Source organism: Stegastes partitus, unplaced genomic scaffold (genome assembly GCF_000690725.1).
Source record: "Stegastes partitus isolate 25-593 unplaced genomic scaffold, Stegastes_partitus-1.0.2 Scaffold54, whole genome shotgun sequence".
NCBI classification, from domain to species: Eukaryota; Metazoa; Chordata; class Actinopteri; family Pomacentridae; genus Stegastes; species Stegastes partitus.
This window is the reverse complement of record NW_007577785.1, coordinates 763363-780265: the sequence shown is the minus strand read 5'-3', so window position 1 is coordinate 780265 and position 16903 is coordinate 763363. Positions and strand designations below refer to the sequence as shown.

At 39.3% G+C, this 16903-nt stretch overlaps 1 protein-coding gene across 2 annotated transcripts in view; it reads right to left on the bottom strand.

The window, feature by feature from the left end:
- Nucleotides 1-4445: 4445 nt before the first annotated feature.
- The window catches only part of tdrd3 (tudor domain containing 3), a 14507-nt gene continuing 2049 nt past the window's right edge, over nt 4446-16903 (bottom strand). The window contains exons 3-14 of one of the 2 annotated variants that reach the window (XM_008275522.1): nt 14519-14584; nt 13603-13763; nt 12298-12439; nt 12049-12120; nt 9740-9889; nt 9061-9213; nt 8225-8402; nt 7433-7558; nt 5939-6891; nt 5535-5660; nt 5212-5351; nt 4446-4759 (exon numbers count right to left, since the gene is read on the bottom strand). In XM_008275522.1, coding sequence (XP_008273744.1) covers nt 5235-5351; nt 5535-5660; nt 5939-6891; nt 7433-7558; nt 8225-8402; nt 9061-9213; nt 9740-9889; nt 12049-12120; nt 12298-12439; nt 13603-13763; nt 14519-14584 — 2244 coding nt within the window. In that variant the 3' untranslated portion in view covers nt 4446-4759; nt 5212-5234. Of the gene's footprint in view, nt 4760-5211; nt 5386-5534; nt 5661-5938; nt 6892-7432; nt 7559-8224; nt 8403-9060; nt 9214-9739; nt 9890-12048; nt 12121-12297; nt 12440-13602; nt 13764-14518; nt 14585-16903 lie in introns of those variants that run through there. The other variant, XM_008275523.1, reaches the window with a different exon arrangement.

Sequence of the window (16903 nt, the reverse complement as noted above, 5' to 3'; positions counted from 1 at the left end):
GTTATATCTTTTTTGGAGAATCTGTGTAACCAACTCTTTTAGCCACAGATTATGTGAGCAGAAACCTGACCAAGTTGTGACCCCAAGACTCTCTAAAGAAGCCCATGTGTGGAATGATGCATACAACATCACTACAGTTGTTTGTGCCTGCAGATACAGTTTTGTTCATTATAACCAGCTTCACAGCCAATTTTATGAAAGTGAAAACCCCTTCCTAGAACTGGATGACTATGATATGGGCTGTGAGTTTTAGTTTGGAAATCTTTCAGCTTCAGTGAGGCACAGATGACTTAATGAAAATATGACACTGCAGGTCTTGTTTGTAAGTGGCAGTGGAAAAATAAAAACAACAAAGGCAGCCACATTAGCTGGAGTCAATAGCTCTTCTCCTTCATGTGGCATGTAGCCATTAGGTGTAACTGGACAGGGTCCATAAACGTGACTGAAGGGTGCTTTAGCCTATGTTTACTTTGTTGCATGGAACCATATGTGGTAATGGTAAAGATCAATACCCAGCTGCTGATTCATCATTCATCACCCTGAGTCCATACTGTCTTTGGTCAAACTAACTGGCCCCATTTGACCATTATATTGTCATGTGTTATGAGTAACACAAGGGCTGCTTGGCAACAAATGTTTGGCAAGATGTTTGAAGAATGACCCATATAGGCCATGGTCTGCTGCACACTGAAAAACAGCCATTACCACTGACAAGCAGCACCTATCTTGCTCATTAAGTGTTGAGCCTCTGAACTGCAGCTCAAGTAATAACACTGAAGTCTGGGTGTCAGCCAAACTTTTTATATATATATACTTTTGAGTAAGTATCATTGCATGAATGTGTCAGCTATATTGATTAAATGAGCATATTGACTGGTTGTTCAAGATGATATAATCGATGTGTTTTTGATTGATTGACTGACAACAGCACAGTTCCATCCTCCCGTAACATGTTTAATACTCCTCAGTCAAACTTCATGTTCTGGTTTAAGAGATGAAAACAGAACTTCAGATATCCTCGTCCCTCATCACTCATACCTTTTGCTCAATTAGTTTGCTGAGCAGAGAGTCGGAAAGGTAAAAAAAACAACAACGTGTAATGTGACAAAGATGACAAATAAGCGTAAATCTCAGTTTTTGTTTTTTTGTTTTTTTTGTCACCCTGTCACTATGAGGAAATGAAAAATCTTGCTGCTTATTATGTGGACATGCAGTTTTCAAGAGCACACCGTGTGCTCAGACATGCTGATGACAGGCAAAGTCTAAAAAGAACGATTGTCCCATTACATGCTGTGACTATTACCCACATATAGCAGCTATGTATAATTGGAAAATAAAATATAATAACAATCATTTTAAAGTCCTGTTTTCATTTAAGAGTAGATTTTAACACCCATGTGCATAAAGCTTATACAACACAAAGTATGCTATGCCTGTAGTACCCAGCTCTGTGTTCAGCAGCAGGGTGGTGGATTGTATGCAAAGGCTGGAAGTGATGGTGGCGTTCTCTGTCCGCTCCGACGCCACTGCTGTTATAATTTCACTCGTATGAGTAAGTGCTACGCTTTGCAATACAAATTGCATTTGCCTAGAGATTCCAACAAAGCATACACATGAAGGCCCTTGTTTTGCATGTTAGTGGTGTAGCCATCTACCAGATGGTGGTTCCACTTTATATTCTTTGATTCACATGCAAACAAGACAAGCCCTAAGCCTGTCACAAGTAGGAAGAAGAGAATAACCCCTCATCACAAACAAACCTTTCTGGACACTTAAATCTCTTCAGTCTCCTGTTTGGACAATTTCCTGGAATTTTTATCGTTTAACGAGAAACTGACATGTTTTCCTTTTGAATTTTAGAAGACAGCTACTTGAATCTGGAGAGTTTTGGTTTTGAATCTGACTTTTTCTTAGGAGGAATTGTCTGTTTTTTAAAACAAAACAAAACAAAAACAGACACCTACTTCAAGAATCATATTCTCTTTGCCTTGTGACATTTTTTCTTTCAAAAAATGTGAACAATTACACTACACATTACATTAAAAAAAAAAAAAACATTATTTAACCATGTTAGACAACTGTATGATGGCACCTTCTTAGACAGTTGTTGTACTAAATCTCATTCCTGCAGCAACTCACTCTCCCTCTGTGTCACTACGAACCACGTATTCTAGCGAGTACATTTGCTCTCTGCTCACTTTCAAGCAACCTCCTTTCTGGTCTCCTTTTTCCCTCCCCATCTGAAAGTAGGAGAGAAAGGCTTGGTTTGTTGAGGCCGATGTCGAAATTATGTAAGAAAGGATGCATTTAACAGGATCACGGGGTTCAGATGTCACTGCCATAAAGGTACCACAGTGGAGGGATGGAGGGTGAGGGGTCAGGTAAGCAGAAGAATAATGGCCAACAGCTGTGAATGGTGATACGAGGAGAGGCAGGCAGGTGGGAAACGAAGGGGCAGAGCAAGGGGGATGTTAATGTGGGAAAGGAGGTTGTTCCCTGTCGAGGAGTGAAAAGCACTCCTCCTGTTGCTGTAGGTTATCAGGTTGCAGGTGGAGGGAGGCCTGGAAAAGGCGACAGAGGAAGCGAGTGAGCTTGCTTCCATGTTCCAGAAACAATACTTTATAAGAGGGTTAGCAGCGTGGCTCTCGGGACGTCAGTTAGTTGGTCTGCCTTGTCAACGTGGTAAACATTATAACATCAGCGCTGTGGAGCTGACACTGTAAGAAGCATTTGTCTGAAGTCTATCACACAGCTTACATGTGGAGGGACACGCTCACATTCATACCCACAGGCAATTTGACTGTCACCAGTTCCCTTCGGACTGTAGGAAGAACACGCTTGTCAAACTTGAACACATTGCTGTTTTTTTTTTTTTTTTTTGCTGTGAGGTGACACGACTAACCACTGAGAAATCGTGCCACCGTCTCATAATCCAATAAAAATGGAAATGCAATCGAACCGAGCCTGACTGTGCTAAAACCTGTCAAGCCCAAACATTAAAAAAAGTGAGTTGCTGTCCCAATGCATTTCATTCCCACTGTAAATCCTTCGTAAAAATCCAATCATAATACAAGATTGTTTTGTGGTATACAGGGTAATTGAGATCATATCTAAACATAAAAAGGTCTGCGGTTAGCTGTCGCAGGAAAACATGCACTGTATCTGAAGCTTTTGATTTACTCTGATCACAGTGCCAACAAGATTGCATCAACCGTGGAGTTACATAAACATGAAAAACAAGCTGTAATCCAGTCTGTCCGGCCGGCTTTCATAGCCTTGCACTTTCTGTGGTTTAAGTTTAGAAAGAACAAAACAGCATTCCACTTAGATCAAGTCACCTATTCAGTGTTAATTGTGGCTTTATAAATACAATGACCCACGTAACAGAAAATTCTTTTGGACAGGTATTTATAACAGCATTATAACAAAGCTAATATGCAGTTAGTGCCTGTTAGTCATTTTAAAACTGTGTTTCTTGTGCCCCATTTAAGTCTGTTTTTTCCTTCACATAACCGCTAAATAAGAATTTTCTATCCATTTGCACTTTTAAAATAATAAGTGACAACAAACTGACCTTATAATCCACAGCATAAAGATTTGAACACATAATAACTGCGCATTTATTGAGCCCAATAACAAGTTAAACCATAGGGGACTCCGTTTAATATGTGTTGCCCGCAGGGCCAAGAGAAAAACATTCAATACTGTGCGAAATAGGTTTAATTCCCCTACCAAAATATCACCATTTATCTGATTGAAAATCAATCCTTCATTATTATTTGGACAGTGTGTCATAGTCAGTCCCCTCGAACACTTTCAAGAGCTTCACTTTCAGTTCCTCCCTAGTGGATAGGTTTCCATATTACCAGCTGTTAATTATTCATCTATGCTCGCTTGGCGCCTCAGTTGGAAAATAAAGCAAACCCTTTGGACTAGTGATACAGAATAACACTGTGACCTCTCTGCTCAACCCTGATGCATTGTCCATTTGTCTCCTGCTGTTGGCAAGAGTGAAATTGGAGCCGAGGTGGAGATTATTTCTTCATGTGTACAACTTGTCTCTAGCACAGCACGAGTCCAGAAACAGCTAGCAGAGTGCGCGCAGTGCTTGAAGAGCTCGGTACAGTCCCTTTTGTAATGTGCAAAATGATATCTCTGCAGTGTAACCATCTCTATTACAAGGGGAAGAGATTGTCTTACCCTTTGGATTTGCTTCAAAGAACACAACAAATGAGCTAGAGCTGCTTGCTATAGACTTGTAGTGAGTATGCCTATCAACAAGAGGAGAAACGTAAGAGCAATACGATAACTAGCAAAATTGGAAAAGCAGGTTTAAAACGCTCCCATTTAATCAGTTAAAATTGACTTTAATTCACAGGTATCCCAACTGATAGTCCTGAAGTACTCTAATGAGAGTGGAAATGAAACCAAGGACCCCTGAGAAGTTTCTTTTTACTGCTCTTCATTAGTTTATTCATTACTTAAATTGAATCATTAGAAACAGAACGCATTAAAACAAATCTGCTACATACTAATAATAACTGTTTATTCTGATGCATCCATTTGACAAATCTTGACAACATATACAGTAGATATGTCCTTGACAAAATAAACAGGAGATCATGTCAGTTTCTCTTTTATTTTTGCATGATGTGCAAGCCCTTTGAAAAGTTCTGGATGTCCCAACGATGTGGACACTTAGAAATTCAGGAAGCACTCTGGATTGTTGCGGAAAGTGGAAGGATGGGGGAGAAGCACACTGATGGATGGAGAAAAAGAAAATTATTATATTTACAGAAATAACCAAGTCTGCATTTTCATGCCATCTCTGCATCTTACAAGACCATAACTCCTGGAGGCTTGGTGAAATAGTTTTTACATAATGCAATGTACCAGCAGAAGAAGTGAAGGTTGAAATTATTATAGAAAATCAATTTCTACCTAAGTGTGACAATATTAGTTTTTTTAGCTCTGGTTTTCAACCGTATCTGTTATGTATTATACACAAGCAATAATAATTTTTTCAAAAAAGAGACAAGGTTACAAAAAAGCCTTCAAATGACAGTCCATACTTTCGTGTGTCTATTTTATAACTAAGGATTTTAATTACAATTTAAAGTAAAATGTAAATCAATAAAAGATCCCAAACAAAACACACTCAAGTTTGAGGTTTAATTAAAAGTGAAAGGAAAACAATGTGACATTTTTTACCTGCCAGTGTAAACACAGACACTTCAGTCTCGTGCCCTGGGTGGCTGATAGTACTGCTGTGTGGGTCTTGTGCGTCGAGGCTGTCCATCTCCCCCACGGCGAAACTCTAGTGAACTGTCATAGTAACCGTCATCTTCCTCCTGCCATTGTACATTTGATACGGTTGTGATGTTACTGTGAGTAATCAGAGAAGATGTCATTCCAATTTCCTCACCTTTCCTCACTTCACTTGAGTACAGTTGCTTATGTTCAGTATCAACCAACACATTTTGATCGTAATAATGATGAATGGTAAATTCTATTATAGTCTTCTCTTTTCTTACCAATGCATCAGCAGCAACAGGTTTGATGTTATGCAGGAGGACCTCTTCACAGTTTCCATAATCACTAAATACAACCACAGCCGTGGAGCCAGATGGATGCACAGCATCTATTCTGGCATGGTAGAACTTCACACATACACAGAAGCAGAGAGAAACAAACAAAAAAAAAGCTGGTTATTATTATACAAACATTTCCACTTTTAAAGAAAAGACAAAGTTCTGTAAATTAATTACAAACATGCATTCTTAAATAAATCAAAGACACTGTCAGAACTGTATCACACTGATCATTTTTTGACAGTATTTCTATGTCAATTGTCAAACAAACTAGAAAAATTAGCTGAATGCAACAGTTTTCAATAATTATCAACCATTGCTATGTTACAAATCCAGGAATTACAAACCTTGCTGTCTTCCCAGTAAAGTGCCAGGCACTGGTCTCCAGGTTTCCAAGCATGTTCAACAAGATGGCTTTTCTCTGGTCCTCGAGGGCCTTGACCTTTGCCTTGTCCTGGCCTTCTTTTAGGCCCTGGGTTATTAGAAGTGTTTTTCTTGGGGAGCGGCTCCCTGTGGGGCGGACAGGATGAGTTTGTTGGCTTGATTGGCCCAGTTCTTTTATGTTCCATATCGCCATTCTGGAAATGAGAGGGATCCCCTGTCATTATCCGGGAACCTTGTGGTAACCCCACATCTTGGGAAGTCCCTGAACTTCCTACCCTCATGTTAAAGTTTGGTGGCCCATTATCCCTTTGTCGGTCAAAGTGCTCGGAGTTTGGCCGCTCATTCTTCCCCCTCCTCCTGCTGTTGTTGGGTTCTTCATTTCTGTCTGTACGTTTGTTATTTCCTCTTCCGTCTACTTCATTTCCAGCAGAATTATTGAGTTTAATTGTGGATACATTATCTTTTACCCCTCTCCTATTAAACGGTCCAGACATGTTCCCCCCGCCATCTCCATTTCTAGACCGCTGGTGGTAAGATCCACTAAACTCCACCTGCTGTTGAGGTTCTTTTGAATGGCTGAAAGTAGTCATAAAGGAAGAGGGAAAAATCTGTTCATCTCGCATGTCTCTCCTGTCATTTTGCAATCTGTCTGATGTGCCTCGTGACCATCTCTCCTGGCCCTTCCACTGCTGGGCTTGAGCTGATGTTTGGGAAGTTGCAGAGTTAGAGAGTGGCTCTTGGCCAGGTTTGGGAAAATCTGTGTCCCTGTGAAAGCGAGGTGGTCTGTCATTCCTCTGTTGCCTGTGGTCATTATGCGAGGAGAACTTGGTTTGAGATGTGTCTTTGGTGTAATAGTCCGAGTTGGAGAAATTAGTTTTGTTCTCATGCTGTCTATGTGGTGCCTGGCCCTTGGGCTCTGAGGAAACAAAAGAAAAAGATTAGTGCAATCAAAACTATTGCAAAACAACAACGGGATTCATAAAAGAAGGAATATTGGCAAGTGCTCATTGGTCTTTCTCACCAGTGCTGATTTCAGGCACTGAGAGAACATGACTTGATTCCCCTTAACTGATAGCAGCCATCTGTCTGAATTTAATCATGGCTCTGTTCCTGCTGAAGTACTGTTATCAATAGCACATTCTTAGCAAAGACCTGCTTTAAAAAAGGGATGCAAACATCACCTGCATTACAAACAATTTAATGTGTTTTTTTTCTCAGAACACCCCAGAAGCTGTCCTGGTTTAGTTCCAGGCTTGTGTTACACATCAGACTCCTCGCTTACCCATGTTTCCTGTCTGCCTTTTTAAATAAAAGCAAAAATGCCATAAAAAAAAAATCTTTAAGAAAAAAATGTGTTTCTTGGTAAAACCAAACCAAGCAGAAAGATGATTTCATGGTTACAGACTTGAGAGAGGTGCCACAGTAGTTAAGAATAAAATATGATCCAATTTACCCACCATCAATTGAGAAAACTCCCATTTTGGATTCCAGAAAGTCAAACAGAGTGCTTGGTCCAGATGGCCTTCCCCCTGCTCCCTCCTCCTCATCTTCGTTTCTGGACCTGCCTCTTCCCCTTCCTCTGGCTGAGGGGTTCCCAAAAATAAGATCACAAAGACAAAGTTAAGAACAGTTTGCATGTGCCCACCTCCTAGCCCTGGGTGTCTGCATCTAAAGTATGGAGCTCCATGTGTCTTGGTGTGTGCATATGTGTGTGGGTGTGTGTGTGTGTTGATTAAAAACCGAAACCTAAATGAATCAGATATTTTACTTTTGAGCAGTGTGAAAAGTACTTTGCGCTAACTCCCCCATTGATCCATGTACAAAGCAACAGTAAGAGCTTTAAAAACAGTCTCTGTTCACAGTTGTTGCACCACAGGCTGAAAAAAAAATCTTAGTAGTTCAGCGTGATTGGAAGAGTTTCAAGTTGCAGCAAGCTGATTTTCAGTCCTGACACAAAAAAACAGAAAAAAATTACTGCAGGGAAAGCAGAATATCCATCTGAAACCTTGTGGTGTGCTTGGGAAAGTAGTCAGCAATAAAAGTGTGTATGCAATTTTTGGTAAATGGACTAAAACAAGCAAAACTGCCACTGCGGACCTTTAACTAGGCTGTTGGTGATTTTCACTGTGTTTAAAGGACCTCCACATCACTGCCCCAATCTCACTCTTACTCTGTAGACACATCAAGTGTTACTGGGCCGAAGCAGGCACAAGGCATGTCTGTGAGTGTGTGTGTGTGTTTGTAAAAACCTCTGGGTTGCAGCTTGTTAGATTCAGCTACCACCGGGCCAGGTCTGCTACCAGAGGAGCCAGTCAGTAGGCTGTTTAGTGCCACTTCAAGGTTGTTATTATTATCCATCAGAGCCTGTCGAGCGGCCTCCCTGTTAAAGCCCATTTCCATGATGTCTCTCAGAGCACGTTCGTCCACCTGCCCGCCGGACGCAATGAAAGACAGAACAAAAAAAACAAAAAAAATACATTTTACAGAGAAGGTGTAAAGTATACAGGGAGAGGAGGAAATGGCATGTGCACGTAATGGTTATAATAATGAGGTAAAATAGGGTAATTTTCGACACAGATAAGGCTCAGCGCAACAGAGAAAGGTGGACTGGATGGACAGGGAAGAAGGGGAAAAAAGTCGCCCTTTTTTAGGTTTGTTTTACCTTGGATCTGTGTGCATTGTAGTTTTAAACCACCATAAACGCATTCCTAAGCTTAACACTGTAATATCCTGCGCCATCCATTTTTTACTTAAGTTGAACCTGCGTGATTTTAGCCTAGAAACTGGCAGGTCACAACACAAAGCAAGACCAATGGATTGCCACTGGATTGAAAAAACTGACCAGGCCTCCAATTCATTTACATTTCTACAATATCATAATCGATGCTTCCCTCTGTCTCTGAACCATGAAATAAGACTTCAATCCCGACCAAAGAAGAACACAGAACAAGCTCCAACCTTTAAATTGCTTTGTTACAGTATATGGAGGATTTGGTAATTTGATGTAAAAACCATTATTTCAAGACAGGCTTTTTTTTTTTTTTTTTTTTTTTTTTACAGGTTTAGACCATGCTTGTCTTCTCACCAGCTCTCTGTAGTTTCCATCTTGTCTACTTTCTGTTCTTTCGGCTCTGTCTTCTCGTCTCCTCTGCTGGTACGAGTCTCGGCTCCGAGAGGAGGAAGTAGAAGTGGATAAATTACTGCCTGCATTTCCTCCACCACCAAATGTGCGGGGGCCCTGACAAGAAATGAAAAGTAAAAAACATTAGGATCAATAGAGCTGCAGGGTTGGATTGAAAAAAAAAAAAATGCAACCAAGACAAGAAATAGAACTTCGTTGTTGACAAAGTAATTATGATTCTTTAATTTGAAGAGTCACTCAAATGTCAAAGGCAATTTAGGTTAAGGTGAATGCCGATAAGAGGCATGTATTTTTAAATGGAGAACAAATATAGCAGCTCGTGAAAAAATTGTGATCGATGACACAACCAGCAAACTTGGTCAGCATGGCAAAACTGTGGTTCTAAAAACCAGATGTCCAACAATGAAAGGAGGAGGGGAAGGTGGAAAATCATAAGCTAATTAGGGTTTTTATGACAATGTGTTGTCTTAAACAAGCATAATACAACGGTGTCAATAATTCACAATATATTGTGCGATAAAGTTTATTAACATAAATAACAAAACAATGCAACCCCTGTAAAATAACTAAGAAGTAGAGTTAAGATTCAGTAAAAGACAAACCCATAATAAGACGTACATACCTCTTTGGTCTTGGCCACCTCGGCAATAGCTGCTGTCCGTTGCTTTTCAAACTCATCATTCTCATCGGTGCTTTTGACCACAGCGTGAGCCTGGAGGGTCTTCCTCTGGTCAAGTTCTCTGCTGTCTACTTCATCTTTCCGTGCACACTTCTATATGGAAAGTAAAGACAGATCCTCCTCAGTCATGTATTGTTCCTTAAGCAAAGAATCACCGCCCTTGACAATTTCCACATTTTGTTGAATTTACACTACAACTATAATGAATTCGTCTGCAGCGTTTAAGTATTATTCTGAGACTGCTGTTGTAGCACCCAATAGCAATACAAATCCTAAAGCTGCCTCCCAGCTCACAGTTCCTGTTATGAAGCTTAACTGTGAACGAATCATACTGAATTTCAAAAGTATTAACAGTGACTTGGTGGGATTGAGATGGAAACATTAGTTTTCCTGCAGCTGTAAGAAGTGATGATTCAGCCAGGAAAGTCAGCAACTGACTGGAGCGGCGACCTTTGCTTTTGAGCAAGTTCAGTCTCTTTTTGTTGCAAAGATTAAACTGATGACCTTTTTGGCATCAAGAGTATTAGGGGTGGAATGACAACAGGGGTGTTGTGCGAAAGAGGAAGTTGTTACTCACAAAGCAGCTATGGTGTGCCAAATGCATGGGGTATTAAGAGCTTTGCTATTATTCTAATTATTCCTAGTCATACCAAGCTATGTATAATAGTATGGGTTTCATTTGAACAGGTTTTAAGATCTCCACCACTGAAAATATTGCAGGCATTTCAATTTAAATGGGGAGAAAGCTTTGAAAAAGAAAGACGGTTTAAGAAAATCTCTTTCCGGAGACAATGTTGAAGTTATTTTGGATACTTCACAGACCTTGCGATGGACAGTTCACTATTTTTATATTCAGTAGAAAGCTGTTCTGGGGATAAATGTCTGTGAGCTCTGTAGATTAGCCAGGCTAACCGAGGCATTAGCACTATGTAAAGAGATTCTGGGAGGGCAAGCAGAGAAACCACATCTATCAGTATAGATATGATAAAGATTCTGCTGTAAATCTTGTAAATTTGCACTTTTATTTCTAGGCTCTAAACTATACCTAACACTTCACTGGTGACAATGTCATGGACTTACAGCATGAGGTAAAATAGTTTATTGTCTGATGTAAGTCAAACAAAAGTTTTCAAGAGAAGCAACTTGTCCAGTGAAAACACTCCACCACTCATTTTAAAACCATTCCTGCTGTGAAGCATGGTGGTGCCAACGTCATACTGAGAGAATCCTTCTGAGTAGCAGGAACTGGGAAAACTAGACCTGACTGACTGACTGACAGAACATAGAGCCAAAGAAAATGAAGGCAAGGATTTGCTTCACAGTGCCAATTAGCTTGGAACTGAGTAATATGTAACAACCCAAAGCAGACTTATTCAACACTAAGTCCTCGAGTGACCCAGCGTTAAAATTACAGTTGCACTGAAAATCTAGAGAATGTTTAATGATAATTCCCAATGCTCCTCGTCCAACTTTACAAAGCTTGAGCAAATCTGGAATGAAGAGTGGGTGAAAATCTCCAAATCCAACTGTCAAGTTGATATGGATGCGTCAAACTCTGAAGCTGTGATCCCTACCATCAGAATATTGACTCAAAATCAGTAGCTTTTAATTGTTAAAAAAAGAAAAGAAAAATCAGCAGGCATTGGAATTGAGAATAATTATTCTTTTCAAATTTAATAATGAATACAGAATCCAATTGTTTGACAAGCTGATGGAAGTGTATCCCTAGAGCAAAATAATCGTTGATGGTACACTTTAGAGGCCTGCTTATCATCTTTGATATAACCTTTAATATCAATTACCAGAGCTTTATATTTGAGTACAAAAGCAACCTTTACACCACATCTTGTTAGAAGGGGAAAAATTGCAAATAGGTAGTTTGCACTATGTGCAGCAGGACAACAAAGAAGAATTAAAAAGCAGTCATGCATTTTAAAGATTCATGAAGACACAGTTGTTGAAAAATATCAAAGAGAACATTGCCAGGGAAGGGACACTTTCTGACCAGACCTGGGGTTTGGCCTCTCGCATACATTGATGAGGTTATTTTTATTCAGCAGTACCTGACTGTCATGAAATCACTGCTGAAATCTAATATCATAAACATTTTCCTGACTCTATTACTTTCCTGACTTATTTTACATTCTTGTTTCAAGTTTAGTGTTTTTATTCCAGAGCTTAAATCAGAGCAAAGCACCTGACAACTTTTGATTAGAAAAGTACACTGTTTATAATTAACATTTTTTCCTCACCTGACCAAATGGCACAAAGGGAGGAGGTCCACCTTCTGCTCCAATGTTACTCCTGCTGTGTTTGGCCAGACTCTGCAGGTTGAAGGATAATGGGAGCTCACTCTTAAAAACTGAGACAAATATATTCCTAGCAAGACTAATGACAGACTGGTGGTGGCTGTTATTACAGATTTAAAATGATCACTGAAATATGAATCCTGTATTTTTTAGTGGAAGTAGCTGAGCCATCATTAAAATATTGATCCTCACCCTTTGTAGTTCCCATTTCTCCACCATGTGCTCAACTTCTCCTCCAAGGACAGAGATTTTTGAGTCATCAAGCAGCAAAACACCATTTTTAACCTGGACTGTACCAAGGAGCTTCACCTTTGTTCCAGGGGGGGTATTAAGACTGAAAAGACAAAACAATAAACAGCTATGAATAGAAGAATGAAATGATGCTTCACATGTTTATTTTTAACCAAGTGTTTAATGTGACACACATCCAGGGGGTTTAACACATTATAACTGCATATACCAAGCTCCACACCCTATTGCCTTACCCATACCACTTTATAAATGACATGGAGCAGTGCCAGCGGAGGGGTGGCAAGGCTAGGAGAGACTATTAATAATCCCAGCTGCTCACCCATCCTCATGGTAAATTAAAAGCCCCTCTATCTCATCAGGCCTGATAAGGCCTCTGCCTCTCTCATTAGGAAAGCACAGGGACTTAGAGGGATTTCCAGCTACTGATGCCGGATGCCAAAGCAACAATTAGGGATTTCACTCCAAACCACTGGGATAGATGGTGTTCTCATGATAGCAGCAAATGCAGAAATGAGGCACTAGCTATCCTTGATTCAATCACATACAAGCACATATACTCAATCCTACAAACACACTATTCATCCTCAGTGTTGCTCTGTAATGTTGAATTGTCATCTCCCGACACTATATCACTTTCTCACACACTGCACAGTCCTGTAATCCATCTCATCCTTCTTTGCCACTCACTTATGGCCTTACGCACGCTAAAGCGGACACTTTCATAAGAAACACTAACCACCGCTGTTGGTAGCCAGTGTGTGTGTGCTGCTCATAAAGAGGGGATTTGTTCTGTTCTCTCCTCTCTTCCCATCAGGAAGTCAAGGCCCACATTCTGGCCACTCCACCTGTACGGACTGGCTAGTCACCATGGCAGCAGTCACCAAGGCCACCGTTGCTTGGATGGAGATGTAATTAAGGCTGGGAATTGTTAGATCAGCTGCCACCATGTGGAAATTGCAGATAAAAGGGAAAATTCATGCATGTGGTGGGGTAAGAGTGTTGACAAGGAGATGAAGGCGGAGGGTGTGTGTAGAATCTTACACATTAGTTTTGAATATACGTGGAAGAATCTAAATAAACCCTTTTTTAAAAAACTCTATGTAGATAATAAACATACAGTTTTTACAATATGAATTTAAAAAATATTCCCTAGACCATTCATTTCCTAGACAATCACACTACACTACGGCCTTGTATTTGTGCAAAACCTACCATATTCCTAATTGTAACAAAACTGTTGTATACCTGATCTTAGACAGATGTTTATACTCCAATCCAACACAGGTGGTATGCCCATCTGTCATTTGTAGGCGCAGCATTCGCGGCGCACCCTGGGACTCTTCGTGGTCTTTAGGAGCGGAGATGTTTCGCACCTTCTGCACCTGGAGAACACATGGTCCCTCCAACTGGCCATGTGCAAAAGACAACAAAATAGTATGGCTTGAAAGGAAAATCTGCAAAATGCAGGGGAGGATTGTAAAAGCAAGACAAGGCAAAATCTCTAGGAGCTGCAGAATATATTGAGGGTTATACCAAAATATTTTCAAGGCATACAAAGAATAACGCTTGCCCTTTAGCATACTTATGTTGGTAAAGGTTTATTTATTCCTACAAACTGCTTCATGACTGACCTTTAGATTTAAAGTGAACATTATGTTTAAAAGCCTTTATGTAAGAGCTATCCACATAAATATTGGTTTCAACTTGTGTGAAAAAGAATGTGTAAATGCCATCTACATGCTGTTCAACACTCTGTATGTAGCTGCTGTAGATGCTAAGATGGCACTCTTTTAGACATACTATATGTACACTCTAATGTACAAGGCAGCATGTATCGCCTTGGTAATGTGAGGCGTTTCATGTTTTGAGCCTGAAGGAAACAGGAGGTAAGCACACAGAAAATTTCATGTTTTAATTTTTTTGGGACATTTTTTCCCCTATAGTAGTCAGATTCACAGGCAAAGAAGCACTTATTTCAGCTCCATTTGACAGTGTGTTAGGGCCATCTAGTGGCACTCGTGAGAACTGCACTTCAGATGTTCTCTTGAATCTGCACTCTGCTGACTTTGAGCGATAAAGAAAAAGTGACTGACACCAATTCCCAATGATTTTCATAAACTGAATGCACTGAAATGACCATGAAAGCTTCTGTACCACTCACCTTCTCAGTTCTTCCGCTATTGATATCAGATGGCAGAAATTTTCTCCCAATAGGCCTCAGATCACTCTGCAAAATACAAAAAACTTAATTAGAAAGTCATAACAAATAACATGTAAGTCATAACAAAAATGAACTAAAAATCAAACAATCTGCCTCTTTCTCTTGTCATCGAGAAATAGAAACAGACATCATGCAGCCAATGTGAAGCAGAAAAGTAATTATGCCTGTGCAGTATTATGCAAATCTGTAGCAGTTGCAGTGCCATACAGTACATACTATATAGTGCAATTTTGATATATATGGCTTGAGTACACTATAATTAAACCTACATTTCCATTTATGCTAATATTTAACATGGTCATACATTTTCAGGCAATTTTATAGGATTTTATATTTCCGCGTAGCCAACATAAATCACTATCAACAGTTCCAGCAACTGGCTCCAAATTAATTTTTCTAACTAGCCTCTAAATTTCACAGATTTTAAGGTCCTACAAGCTCTACCCATAACTTACTACATGCTGGTTAAATGCAGATCTGCAGTAATATGCCAAGTGCAGTCTGAGATCTTCTGGCAGCACTCCAGGCCAAACCTTAAAGGTCAAGGCTTTTACAATAAATGCAGCTTCTCTATGTTCTGGGCTCATCTGACACTGTAGGTTAGATAAGCAGTATCTTCATCTTTTAAATTCTGGCAGGAAAAACACTTGTCATTATATAACTGCTTATGTCATTATTTATGTATTTACAGTATACAGGAGACGTAAGTAAACCCATGTGCAACATCACTTAAATGTTTAATGACTCAAAGCTGTGTCCTATTACAGTGTATGAAACATTTCTAGCTTAAACAGTTGGAAATTTGCTAATATGTAAAATTAAATAATAACACATACATTTTAATTAAAAATGCAGGTCCTAAAGAGTTTCAGAGATTCAAATTCAAATCTTTTTTTAAATACTTTTTTTTTTTTAATGACAGACTCTTTCATCTCTACATGTGTTGCACTAATTTCTGGAGAGATGTTCTGCCATTTCTGAGAGAACTTTTTCAGCTGCTCTTTGCTGGAGGGGTTGGGTTTCTCTACCTTTCTTTTTTGTAACACCCCAAAGATGTTCTATTGGGTTTAGGTCAGGGAACATACTTGACCAGGTAGTCACTCTTGTGTGATCTCGACAGTGTGCTTTGGATCATAATCATGCTGGAATATGATAGCCTTCTGGAGACTGGGAGTTAGCTTGTTAGCAAGTATTTTGGTATATCTACAGGCATTCATGGTGTCATCTATAAATGTCATCTCTCTGACACTTTTTGCACTCATTCCGCCCCATATCATTGCATTTTCAAATCCTTTAGTACTATTACAATGCATTCACTGTGGTAGTTTTAGCTACGTGCACACCTAACTTGCTGGACCCTATTTCAGCCAATTTAATTTTTTTTTTTGTCTCATCTGCTCAAAGAATGTGTTCTTGATATTTATCAGGCTTTTTTAAATGTTTCTTTAGGGAAGTCTAATCCTGCAATTTTGTGCTGAAAAAGAAGCAAGGTGTTTTCATGGACTGTGTCCATACTTAAGGGCCTGTATTTTCAATTGCCTTTCTAAAGTGTTTGTTTTTGATTGTTCATAGAAGGAAACATTTTACTTGTCAACTTAGAAAAATGCACTTATTTAGAGGTGATACAATTTTAAATCATTTCATAGTTAACTGATATTGCACAGGGATTGCATTCACTCCATTGTACACTGTATGTATTGTTCAGTCACTTAGCCATATAAGTTACCCTTTAATTTATATTTATTTTTGAAAGCACACAGTTATTTTTGACTAATCACAATATATTACCAGTCCATGCCATGAAAACTGATAGATGTTGGTTCATTTCGAATATCAGTTTAGGGCAGAGGCAATGGAGTTGACTAATCAACAAGGAAATCTGACGATATCTGATGATGGGAAGGTGCAGGATAATCTTTTGAATAAGGCTGTGGCTACTGAAGACGGACAGTCATTGCTAGGGTCTCTAATCGTAGGTCATACACAATGGTGGAATCTGACCAAGGAAATTTACTCATGTAGTGTTCTTAAGTATAGTATTGACTTCCTTATACTTTACTTGAGTATTTCGCTTTTCTGTTACTTTGTTCTTCTACTTTATGACAGCTTAAAGGCAAGTGTTGTACTTTTCTAGCTTTTAGTTATTCCTAGTTATTTTACAGATTCAGTTAAATATTACAAAGCAAAATCAACAAATACATTATGATGCGATATTATAGATTACAGTTAAAATTTAATGATCCCAAAGTCGCAAGCCAGATTATAGACAAATTATATCAAGTACCTAAATCACCTGTAGTAGGTAGGACATTATAGTGATGAATG